Here is a 13044-nt window from a genome sequence, read left to right on the forward strand (position 1 = left end):
CTCATTACCTGATTTAATGGCTCGCAAGGCGTAGTGCAGAGCAAAAAGAAAAGACGAACATGCAGTGTCGACAGTCAGAGAGGGTCCAGTCAGATTAAATGTGAAAGAGATCCTGTTGGCAGCAATGCTCATTGCTGTTCCAGTACCATCATAATGATTTATTTCATTCACAGCTCTGCTGGTTATGATTTCATAGTCTCGATTCATGAGACCTGGAAAACATCAGATACATGTCAAGTTAACCCAAGCCAACAATAGGCATGTACAGTTCAAAACCTGATGGTGTGGTTTGATTTTCAGTGTTAAGATGAAACCATATGGCATCAGGGCTCCTGTCATGAAGCTTTGCTCCAACACAAGTCAAAGGCAGAAGTCACAGCAATTTCCCCTGGACCAAACTTACACACACACACATAACACTGGAAATTCCTACCTGCCCAAGAAATGACAGGAAATTCCTGCCTGCCCAGGAAATGGCCTTTCCTAATGGCTTAGCTCACTGTATGATGCAGCTAAGATCTCTGTAGTCTGCTTAGACCCCTGTAGCTCACTTTGAGACTGAGATTCAGTTTTGAGACTCAGGTTGTTTTAGTTTAGCTATGAGAACATTTATCAACCAGTTACAAGGAGGGTAGTTCAGACATAAATGTACAAGACATTAGCTTCAGTTCCTCAGATGTTCCAAGTTAAAGGTCACAGCACAAACTACATCCAATATTCTCTATTTATCTTTTTTTTTTTTTCACACTTGAAACCAGTAAGAAATAGTAAAGAAGAGCAGGGCCTGTGAGAGCAGTTGTGTTCTCTTTTTGGGAACACTGTGCTGGAAATATGGTAGATCCCCAAGTCCATGAGCACGTGTGGAAAGTGCAGTAGCTCTATTCAGAGAGCAAGGAATAGTGCCCTCAGTGGAGGAAGAGCATCTCTCAGACTAAAGCATTTCCCCTACAGGTGCATCAGCCAAGCACCCCTAGAAAACTCCTTTTTAAAGAGACACAGATTGCACCAGCAATAATGTGCTGTTACTCTACTACAATATTTTAAATATCTTTCAACAGCATCTGGTCTCATCTCCTCTGTAACTGTTTGGGTACTAACAAAGGCAGTTGGACAAGTGCACCTTGGTACCATTCTAATGGCCACAGGAGGATTTCTGCTGCTTTAAAAGGATATTAATCCCCAGAATACCTTACCCAAAGTAATACTGGAAAACAGCATATTGGGGAAAAGTGTAGGCCTGTGTAGAAGCCCAGAAGATAAAGGGCTAATGTGCACGTGTCAAACACCGATTGCCAGATATCCAGGAAGCCAGCCAAGGACTGTCAGTAATAAGCAAGAATTGTTAAAAAAGCCAAAACCAGACAGGACCATGAGGAGGTAGGGCAGCATTTTTCTTGGATAAACACCCTTGTTATGCTTCACAGAGACACAATCACAAAATCACAGAATCTATTAGGTTGTAAAAACCACTGAGGTCGAGTCCATTGCAGGGTGAAGCACCACCACGCCAACTAGACCTTGGCAGTAGAAGATTCATCTAGTCTTTCCTCAAACACTTTCAGGGACAGTGACTCCACCACCTCCCTGGACAGCCAATTCCCATATCCAGTCACCCCTTATGTGGAGAATTTCTCCCTAATGTCCAGTCTAAACCTCCCCTGGCACAGCCTGAGGCCATGTCCCTTCATCCTGTGTTCAGTTACCTGTGAAAGATGTTGATCCCCACATCACCACACCCTCCTTTCAGGGAGTTGTAGAGAGCAATAAAATCACCCCTGAGCCTCCTCTTCTCAGGCTATACACCCCCAGCTCCCTCAGCTGTTCCTCACAGGACTTGTGCTCCAGACCTTTCCCCAGATCTGCTGCTTTTCTCTGGACCTACTCCAGCACCTCAATGTCCTTCCTCAATTGAGGGCCCCAGAAGTGGACACAGGACATGACTTGTGGCCTCACCAGTGCCATATGCAGTTGGAAGAATCACTGCCCTGCTCCTGTGGTGACACTATTGTTGATATAGGCCAGGATGCCACTGGCTTTCTTGGCCACCTGGGCACACACGGCTCATGTTCAGCTGCTGTCCACCAGCACCACCAGCTGGGCCACTTTCAGACTACTCTACCCCTATCAACAAACAGTGGACAGCACCAGCACAAAAACGGGAATGAAGCATTGACCCAAGGTTAGTCTGGGGAGGACCAAGCCCACCCAAGAACCAAGACCTCTAAAGTGGTCTAAAAGAAGGGACTGGACATGGTAACTAATTTTCATAGAAGAGAGCAACCTGTCTTCAGGGCAGGGCAACCTATTTATAAAAAGGTAACCACAACAAACCTGGGGGGTCCTCCAGGACCATTGGCCAGAACAACACTGGAACAAGGAGTGGTGAGCTCTTTTTCTCTTTCATTATCTCATTTTCTCTTTCTCTCCCCTTCTTTAATTTATCTCTTCCTTTCCCTCTTTTCTTCCACCTTACACCTTTATCCACAACCCACTGCCATGTGCTGATACAGCAGGTCAATATTCCAATTTCTTTGCCAAGTGTGTAATTTACTAAGAAAACGTTTCCTGCAGACATGATAAATTACATATCTTTGGTGTTCCCCTTAAGGGTGGAACATCACAGCCTGGCTGGAACATCTTTCCTAAGAAGGGCTGGATTGCAGTTGCAGTTCCCTATTCCCTTCTGTGCCTGACCACAGGAAGAAGACCACCAAAAAGAGATACATGAATTGTACCATGAACTTCTAGAGTAGCCTGGTAATTCCTACCAAAAGCAACCACTAGTGTCATAGCAGAGTAGCTTTAGAACTCCAGTCTAGTTCCAGCCTAGATTCAGTGCTAGATAAGATATTGAAAGGTTATAAAGGATTGCTCCAATCTTTGCGAGGTTCAAACACACTTTCTTTGCCATGAAATTTTCATCTTACCAATGAAAACACCTGTTTTGGTGCCACTGACAGATTCCACAGGAACTCCTGCATCCTCCAGGGCTTTGTATGTGCACTCTATCAGTAATTTCTGTTGTGGATCCATGCGTTCTGCTTCCATATTATTAATCCCAAACAGGTGGTTGTCAAATAAATTAAATCTGAAATACAAAGACCAGAATAAAATATGACATATGTATAGAAGATGCATTTACTTCTAGACTCACAGTAAACATTTTTTGCAACTTCATGAAAAGCCAAGCAGTAATTGGTGTTTAGGCCACAGTTCTCATTTATGAAATTCAGAAGAAAATGTTTATAAGCCAAAGATGTTTTATGCTCCAGCACAAGATATGTCAATTTAATCAATGATTCTGCATTTCAGACTTAAGGGCCCACTCCAACCCATTTTTCTTCTCATGGTTATTGCACTACTAGCAGCTTGATTCCTCAGACTATGAAATGTGCAGAAAGAGACTGCTCTAATGTGGTCATAGCTTCAACAAGTCATAAACAAAATTACAATCTCTCTTCATTGCAAAGAATCCCCCACAAAACCTTGGTTTCTACATTATTTTAAGCCAATACAGACCAATGCTCTAAATTTAAAACCAAAAAGTAAACTATCAGCTCAGGTTTTTTCAAGAAATACCAGTGCTTCTCTAAAAATACTTTCAAAATGCTCTGTGTGTGTGCATGTGCATTTTTGTCTCTAAAAGCATCTTCAAAATAGGTCCATGCTTACAAAAGACCAAGTCCAACTTTAATCTTGTATCCCAAGATCAGATTTATATGACCTTCTATCATTTCTTGATTTCAGAGCAGGATTCAATATCTAACATGGGACTAAGCACTAAAGTAATTCTGGGTCCTATGATTCAACCCTGCCAAGTATAAATTTCAGGAGACAATAAGATTTCTTCTGTGCATGCCAACTTCTCCTTTGAATGAAGCTCTACAGCCTGAGGATTTTAGGTGAATGAGGAATTCAAATAAAAGACACTTCTTTTGACCTTACTGTAATTTGCTATTCTGTACCCATGGTCTAAGTACTACAAAAGTCAGTGGTGCAGCAGGGTAAGAGACTCACTCATCAAGAAGAGCAGCTCGTGTTGTACAGATTTTTCCTGGCTTGTTGCCATCTGCATCATACCACTCCTTGACATTAAATCTCTCGGGGGGGATTTCTACAGTGCAGTTTTTGCCTTCTTCCAAGACTTTCCAGAAATTGTCAATTCCACTTCCTGTTGTACAAAGTTTTAAAAACAGATTAAATTATGTGCTCTCCTGCCCCATGCAGACTCAGAAATGCACAATCAGCAACAAGGACCTCCCACATGTAAATCTAAGCTGCTCAAGCAGACTTGCCACAGAAAGAAGTGATCATTCTTTAGTGAGAGGAAAATGAAAAATCATGACTGATCCCCTCCCTGCTTGTCTAAAAGCAAAGGAACCCCACAAAACCCTTAACCACCTTCTCTCCCCATTTCCCTACCCTCTCACTGTATCTATTCCACCTACTGCAACAAAGCAAAAAGCTTTCTTTTAGGAAAACCCAACCAGTTGATTTTACAGGCATTGCTGATAAGAATGTCCAGCCCTTCATCTGTCCTGTTCCTATGCATGTAGAGTCCTGTAACAATGCACAATCACCCAGCCAGTGAACACACAGAAAGTTCAAATCATCCCAGACCCATCCAGCTCATTTGTATGAGTTTCAGGTGCAGCCCAATGCCCTGCCCACAGCCAGCACTGCAGCTTCTTTTCTCTGTTTGTCTGTCTGCAAACAATTTAAACTAATTCCTTTCCACCACAGCACCACTTTTCAAAAAGATCCCACAAGCAGCAAAGCACAAATTCAACTAAGGGACAAACCAACAACTGTTGTTTTTTTCCATTTCAACATTAATAAAAGACTCTGCTTTTCAGTGTTCACTCACAGCCTGCTTTGCTTTTACCCCAAAGTTACCTCCAGGAAAGTTGCATCCTATTCCAACAATAGCAACTTCATCTGCAGTCTCGATCTCCATCTCCTGGGCTGCACAAGACAGAAGCACTGTCAGTCCAGTCCAACAATTATATATTTACCATTGAATAAATATTAGGTTATAAGGTGAACTTCCCACAAACACACAAACTTGTACAAAACTTAGTTAATCTGGAATGATGTATTGTTGCTTGTGTTGACAAAGGACACTCCCCACAAGTGACCAGAGCTCTGTACTGTATTTTTCTTCTTGTCTCTACTTTTAGAGGGAATTCCCCACTTAATTCCCCAGACTTTCTCAAGCACAGACACTTCCTTTTTACTCTTTAGCCTCTGCTAACAAAATATTAATCTTTTCAACAAATTAGATGGCAAAGACAAGAATTCTCTTTGGGGTCAAATCAAATATCCCAGGATAGAGTTGACTGATGATTTTTTTTTCCTTGATTCTGAGAAAAGAACTTGTCGGATGAGAATCAGTTCAATTGAATGAATCAGAACTCATTAGGATGCCCAGCTCTAAGCCCTGCACTCCTCCTGGACTTCCTTCAACCCACAAAGAGGAGAAGATTCCTCTAGAAAGGATTTGTGGGGGACTCTTGGCAGTGGGGAGAGTTTCCCATCCCAGGGATAGCACAGCAGGTCCAAAAAGCCTTTCTCAGTCACTGACTGGCAGCAGTGAAGCAGAGATGAGGCTGTTTCACAGCCCCACACCTCACTCAGAGTTATCACTTCTTGGAGGTTTGCTTTGATAGGTGAAATTAGGAATAACTGCCCAGACTCCTACTTTAGAAAATTGTTTCTATGTTCCATTACTTAAGATAGAGAAAGTTGAAAGGCCACCTACCAAAAATAACTATATCAGAATCTGGCTTTCTAGGAGTGAATTCTATTTTACTACTAATGTAAATTCAAAATCGACACAAGAATTTTTTCCTTTACATTCTTTCCAAATTGTGTATGATTTTAAGATTCTATGATTTCTTATTTTAAGGTAACTGCTAAACTAGTGCTGGAAATTCCAACTAAATATTTTTATCACAATGGTACTTTTGAGCATTTTTCCTGACTTAGCATTTAAATAGCAAACAATAGAAAATTAAGGACCTTTCAAGCACAACATAAAACATAGATTTGGCATCTCTAGAGCTATCCTGTGATCTATGTAACTCTTACCTTATATCATCCCAGTGGGGTGGAGAGATAGGCTGAGTCTGTGGAAGTCATTTATGTAGGATTCTGTGTGGTTTCTGATTGAAATACACATACTAAATCATGGGAGATGCAAATAGGATTAATCAGTGACCTGACTAACGTTCAAAATTACTTCCTTGAAGTTGTAAATTTACTGAAGTTAGCAAGGACAAGAGTATTATCCATCATCTTACAGCTATCAAATAATAAACTGAGGTTATGTTTTAACAACATAGATTCATGGAATGTTTTGCATTGTAAGGGACCTTAATGATCCTCTACATTCAGCCCCCCTGCCAATGGCAGTACATATTACACTAGACCAGGTTGCTCAAAACCCCATACAGTCTGACCTTTATTACTTCCAGAGATGGATTATCCACAGATTCTCTGGGCAACCTGTAAAGAATTTCTTCCTATACCTAATTAACACCTATTCTCTCTCACTTTAAAGCCATTCCTCCTTGTCCCATCAGCACATGACCTTCCAAAAAGTCCCTCTCCATCTTTCTTAGAGGGGTCTATAGGTACTGGCAGGCTGCTATATGATCTTCCTAGGGCTTTCTTTCTCTAGGCTGAATAACCTCAGCCCTCTTGAGTCTATATCTTCATAGGAGAGGTGCTCCAGCCCTCAGATCATCATGAAATAGCCCAGTAAATTTTTATGATCTTAGGAATATATTTTAGAAGACTCTAAAGTAACAATTCAATTTGGTTTTCTCTTAGTATCAATAAATATGAACTAGTGTTAACGACCTATTTGTTGGAGGCATTGTGAAAATGAACCTTCCCAGTTCTGCCTCAGAAGGCTTTAAATTTTTAGGATTTGGCTATACTTTTCAGAGTTAATAATCAGTGAACTAAAGAATCTTAACAAAACACAAGCAAATATTACATGAGAAATTACTGAATCCCCCTTCCCAAACCAGGAGGGATAGCCATGGACTGCAAATAGAACATGAATAAAGTACAGAAAAGCCTTCCACCAGCCTTCAAGGCAATGTTCTGTTGAATTTCCTGTCATATGTCCTATTTTAACTTTGAGAGGATTTTAATTTTGAAAGTATTTTAACGTTGTCTCATTTCTATTTATACTAATCCATGTGGTGACTATAACATATTCTGCAATACACATGCTTTCCAGTTGTGGGTGCAGAATGTGAAGAAGGTAATTTGCTCACTAAAATTCAAAGAAAAAATCTACTTAGGATAATACAACTAAGTTTGAAAGGGAATTAATTTCATTCTTAATGACACCAATAATAAAGCCACAGTTTCTATTTTATGTCAATATTAAATTACATAATATTACATAATATTTTCCAGGAGACAGATAATCTGTCTCCTGGAAAACAGAGCATAGCCTTTATGTAAAAATACGTTTGCATGAGAACATTTTGTATGAAAATGTTTTGTATGTTAATTTTGTATCATAAAAGCTAATTTTCATAATGTATAGAATTATCCAGCTGAGTAAGAATTTTACCTATAAAATTCTTCCAACTACATGTGAATGCAGTCAAGACATACATCATCAGCAAATCCATTGCTATTTATTCCATGGTGTAAAATAAATCAATTATATTACAAGAGCGAGGACCCCGCTTGAAACTCGGCTGATTGACACATGCTAATAAGTGAATCTGTTGAAGATACCCCTCTATGGAATATAAAAATTAAGGCCTGCTGTAAAATTCTACAACTATTTCAAAACATATTGAACCAACATCTAAGAGCTACAATATTGTGATATCCCTCATACCCACTACCCATTAAAAAAATTCCATTGATTCCTAGGATTCATGGGGTAAGGGCACTGACTAATGAGAAATGGGTTGATGACTACAACTGAAATTACATTTTGAACTATTGAATGCTGTATGATTACTTGTGTTATTGCTTCAGCTGTTTCTATCTTTTCTCCTCTTGTCTTTATTCATCAACTCCATGGACAGCCCACAAACTGAATAAGAAGCTGGGAAAGAACATTTATTATGCTGTTTGAGTTACGGGTTGGATGTCAGAGACTGAAATAGTTAATGCCTCAAACACTGATATATAGTCTTCCTCATTGTAGCAAAACTATATAAAGAAGCCATTGAAGCCCATCCCTCCCTAAAAAAAATGCTGGACTGGAACTTCGGACTAAAAATCAAAATGCTGAGATTAGATAAAGAGAAAGCCATTTGTCACTCATCTGAGATTCAGGGAGAAGTAAACAAGGAAAAGGAGAGTCAAACACTGCAGCTGTGCTGAGATTCTTCCCTGGCTGGGTTTGGGGTGGGGGAAGATTACAGCCCACAGAAGCCAGGTTTACAAAGACTCCCCCCTGAAATGCAGGAGAAGGAGGTTTGGGGGGATAACCTCTGGTCAGAGGCAGCAAACCGTCCTCCCTTACACAAGCAGTGGAACCCCCAACCCCACAGGCCACATCTACAGGACATTCAAGTGAAAGGCAGCTGAGGGAGGTGCCTTAATCCATCAAAGACACCCCAAAGTGCTCCCCAGGGTGGTGCAACAAATCCAGACTGTTGTAAGAGACAACAGCAAATACCCTTGTCCCCAAGGGAGGTAGCTGGGTTGTCCTACCTAGCCTGAGCATTTATTAACCCATTGGATTCTATGGGTTTTTGGGAGCTTTTTGGGGACACCTTCATCACCAAAAATACCAGACACAGAGGATCAATGGACCATCGTTGTGATCCGTGGATAGTGATATTTTCTTTATTCTCTCTGTCACTTTCTTTCTGTCCCCCCACCTCTTTTTTAGTTCTTTTTTTTTTTTCTCTCTCTCTCTCTCTCTCTCTCTCATATTTACTATCAAATAAAACCCATACTACTGACTTTAGGATATGGTCTCATGTGCCATATAGGTAAAACCTTACAAAGGGAAGGCCATGGGAAATCATGGCTCAGGTCAGCTACTTTGGCTAAGTAGAAAAGGACTGTGGGAAAGTGATTCAGCTGAATTAGTGGTAGAAAAGTAAGTTATGTAACCATTGTGTGTTCACATCGTGGTGTATGGTGGTTAGTTGAAATATGTTTGTTATGATTAAAAGCTATGTAGCTGATGACTGGCTAATCGCTTAAAAAGCCCAGGTTTTTGGAATAAAGGGCTCTCCTCTGCACTGGCCTGGGGATCGGGCATCACTACAGACCCTCACCTCACACTCTCATTTTCACCTTAATTTGGGCAGAGGCATTGCTAATAATTTTAATAATTTAATCTCAACACCCTCTAAGACCAAGGTGAAAACTTACTTTCACTAGCCTTCTTTCACCTCCCAGTTCTGGGACTACTGAGGGCCAATCTCAGCAGTAAAGTCTGAGGAAAAGAAGGCTTTCAGTCATTCTGCATTCTCTGTGTCTTCCGTGACCCGAACATCCTTCTGATTCAGCAGCGCCCCAACATTCTCCCCAATCTCTCTTTAATGCCTTTCTCAGTCACTGACTGGCAGCAGTGAAGCAGAGATGAGGCTGTTTCACAGCCCCACACATCACTCAGAGTTATCACTTCTTGGAGGTTTGCTTTGAAAGGTGAAATTAGGAATAACTGCTCAGATTCCTACTTTGAAAAATTTACTTCTAGGTCCATTAAGAACAGAAAAGTCAGAAAAAATTTAAAAGGCGCCTAGCAAAAATAAGTAGACCAGAACCTGGTTTTCTAGGACTAAATTCTATTTTACTAATAATGTAAATTCAAAATTGACACAAGAATTTTTTCCTTTAAATTTGTTTCCTTCCTTTTTAAATTCTTGCATACTTGTCTATGATTTCTATTATTCTATGATTTCTTATTTTAAGGTAACTGCTAAACTAAAGCTGGAAATTCCAACTAAATACTTTTATCACAACATTACTTTTAAGCATTTTTCCTAAGTTAGCATTAAAATAGCAAGCAATAGAAAATTAAGGACCTTCCAATCACAACATAAAACATATTTTTGGCATCTCTAGAGCTATCCTGTGATCTATATAACTCTAACCTTACTTATATCATCCAAATGATGTCGAATAATAGCCTGAATCTGTGGAAGTCGTTTATATATAATTCTGTGTGGTTTCTTCTTCAAATACCCATGCTAAATTGTGGTGAAAGTGCTAACACAATTTAAAGAAAGAAAGCAAATGGGATTAGTCAGTGACCTTGGCTATACTTCAAAACTACTCCACGGAAGTAGTAAATTTGTTGAAGTCACAAGGTTCACTACAGGACAAGAGTAGTGTCTCTATCTTATCCAACATCTTACAGTTAGCAAAAGAATAACCTGAAATTATGTTGTTAGGAGCCACTGAATCACAGAATGGTTTCCACAGAAAGGTACTTCAAACATCCTCTGGCTCCAACCCCCCATCCTCATACCTAATCTACACCTATTCTCTCTCAGTTTAAAGCCGTTCCTCCTTGTCCCATCAGCACATGACCTTCCAAAAAAGTCCCTCTCCATCTTTCTTAGAGGGGTCTATAGGTACTGGCAGGCTGCTATATGATCTTCCTAGGGCCTTCTTTCTCTAGGCTGAATAACCCCAACTCTCTGAGTCTATATCTTCATAGGAGAGGTGCTCCAGCCCTCAGATCATCATGAAATAGCCCAGTAAATTTTTATGATCCCAGGAATATGTTTTAAAAGACTCTGTCTTTAAAGTTACAATTCATTTTGGTTTGTTCTTAATATCAATAAACATTAACTAGTGTTAACGACCTATCTATTTGCTGGAGGCATCAATTCTGAAAATGAAGAAGAAATTATGTATAAACTTAAAACCCGAGTCTCATGTTTCATTCCACAGCTGCTTTCTTTTTCTGAGCACGACCATTTAAATGTACAAGAAAAAAAAAGGCTTGTCAAAATACAAAAAAGTCCCCAAATATTTCTGAGCCTACCACAACATTAAAGGCAATATTGAACTTTCTGTCTAAAAACTGCCATCTGCTTAAAACCCAAATAACACCGGAATATCCAGAAATAACCTCTGAAGGGATCAAGTCCTGTAGTCACTGCAAGATCCCTTTTTCACTCTCGCTCATCTGACTTCATCCCAACCACCTAAACTCATCTTTCTCCTCTTCTGACATTGTAATGGAAACACAGAGTTGCTTTTATAGATGGTTAATGATTTCCCTGGAGAGTGGCTTAGCAACAATATCTGCCAGCTCCCTCAGCACACCTGGCTTGATCCCATCAGGCCCCATGGATTTATGGGTGTTAAGGCTGCCTCGTCAATCTCATCACTGTCTCCAAGACCAAGGGAAAGCCTTACTTTATCCAGCCTTCTCTCACCTCCCAGTTCTGGGGCTCCCAAGAGCCATTCCCAGCAGTAAAGTCTGAGGAAAAGAAGGCTTTCAGTCATTCTCTCATGTGCCTTCTGTGACCAGAACATCCTTCTGATTCAGCAGCGACCCAGCATTCTCCCCAGTCTCCCTTTAATGCTGCTGTGCTTGTAGAAGCCCTTCTCTTCTAAAGCCCCAACCCATGGGATTCCTCTAAGTAGGTCTTTCAAAAGGCCAAAGTTTGCTCTCCAATAGTTTAGGGATCTAGTCCTTCCTAATGCTTTGCTTCCTCCATGCAGGATCCTTAGTTCCACCAGCTCATGGTTACTACAGCCAAGGCTGCCCCCAAACTTCACATCTTCAACCTGTCCCTTGTGGTTTGTTAGCACAAGGTCCAGCAACGTGTCCCAGCTGTGTCCCCTCCCTGCCTCTTGCCCACCCCCAAATGACCCTGAAGAGGAGAGTGAGAAACACAAAGACTTGGCTCTCTGCAAGCATTGCTCAGCAATGACCAACCCCAGATGGTCACAAGTCTACTCCAGCCTGACAGTGACATGCACAGCACAGAGATTTGACACAGAGCATTGGGACTTCTGGACAGAAGCAAGAGGGGTAAGTAAAAGGCTGCAGACAGCTTTGAGATAAATAGTCAAGGGGAAGATCTTGGTGCCTCCCTGTTTGTATGTGCAGCTTGGCAGGCACCCTGAGAGGGGTTGTCAAGGGGTCTCAAGCAAGAGATGCAGCAGCTCTGCAAGTCTGAATTTTGGACCTGCATGTAAACATGAACCTTCTTATGGCTCAGACCTCATCTGATACCAGTATATTTCCATACAGTACACTGAATAAAAGAAAAGAGCCTATGGCTTCCCACAGTGACAGAAGTTCATTGGCTGTTTTCCCTCCCAGTCTGGGGGGGCTGCTCCTGGAGAAAGGCACGGTTATGGGTATGACAGAGGCTGGACTGAAGACAAGCACTGCCTTTGCTGTGCTCCAAAACCACTAAGAAACCACAATATGCTTGCTGCCTTGATGATCTGGGTGTGCCCCATGTAAAAACAGTTTCTCTTGGAAGGTAAACTATAAACAATCGTAACATTTAGTGTTTATAGAAGTTAAAGTGGAAAATATACTAAACTTATAATTGCCTATAAACTTAATTACACAGGCTTTATAAGGAAGGCACATAAACTAAACAGCTCCTGAAAACATATTGACCTATGTTTTCTTATTATATTGAAATACTGAGCAATATTCAAACCATTCATCATTGATGATGAAAGCTGTAGAAACAGTTCAGAGTCAAGTGAAATGGTACTTCTTTACAATCTATTTCATAAAAAGTTAACCTACACAGGATCATCATCTAATCTTTGTCACCTGTCTACTTTTCTGCATGATCTAATGAACAGCAGCAAGAAAGCAAAGGAAAATCAAAAACATCCCTTAGAGCCTCCAAAATCACAGAGAAGACCCCATTCACAGACAGGTATCATGTTGCTTCAGATGAAAGCATGAAGAACACAAGACAGACTTGACCCACTGTGTCCCTAAGGGAGAATTAACTTACCCCTCAGCAGGGAACTCCCCACCAGAATTATGTTCTCTTGTGTGACAACAACTCTGAGTGCAATCACAAAAGTGAGAAAGGCAGGTAATTATACATG

At 40.7% G+C, this 13044-nt stretch overlaps 1 protein-coding gene across 14 annotated transcripts in view; it reads right to left on the bottom strand.

Annotated features, from left to right (window-relative positions):
- LOC144246213 (uncharacterized) overlaps positions 1 to 13044 on the bottom strand; it is a 53763-nt gene that overhangs the window by 21589 nt on the left and 19130 nt on the right. For 10 of the 14 annotated variants that reach the window (XM_085564965.1, XM_085564894.1, XM_085564958.1 and 7 more), the window contains 4 exons: positions 4897 to 4965; positions 4018 to 4171; positions 2928 to 3088; positions 9 to 212 (listed from right to left, as the gene is read on the bottom strand). In XM_085564965.1, the coding sequence (XP_085421091.1) occupies positions 9 to 212; positions 2928 to 3088; positions 4018 to 4171; positions 4897 to 4957 (580 nt within the window). In that variant the 5' untranslated portion in view covers positions 4958 to 4965. Of the gene's footprint in view, positions 1 to 8; positions 213 to 2927; positions 3089 to 4017; positions 4172 to 4896; positions 4966 to 6090; positions 6183 to 12947; positions 13001 to 13044 lie in introns of those variants that run through there. The other 4 variants (XM_085564939.1, XM_085564929.1, XM_085564920.1 and 1 more) reach the window with 3 other exon arrangements.

The sequence above is a fragment of the Lonchura striata genome, chromosome 2, assembly GCF_050655825.1.
Source record: "Lonchura striata isolate lonStrDom1 chromosome 2, ASM5065582v1, whole genome shotgun sequence".
Lineage (NCBI taxonomy): Eukaryota > Metazoa > Chordata > Aves > Passeriformes > Estrildidae > Lonchura > Lonchura striata.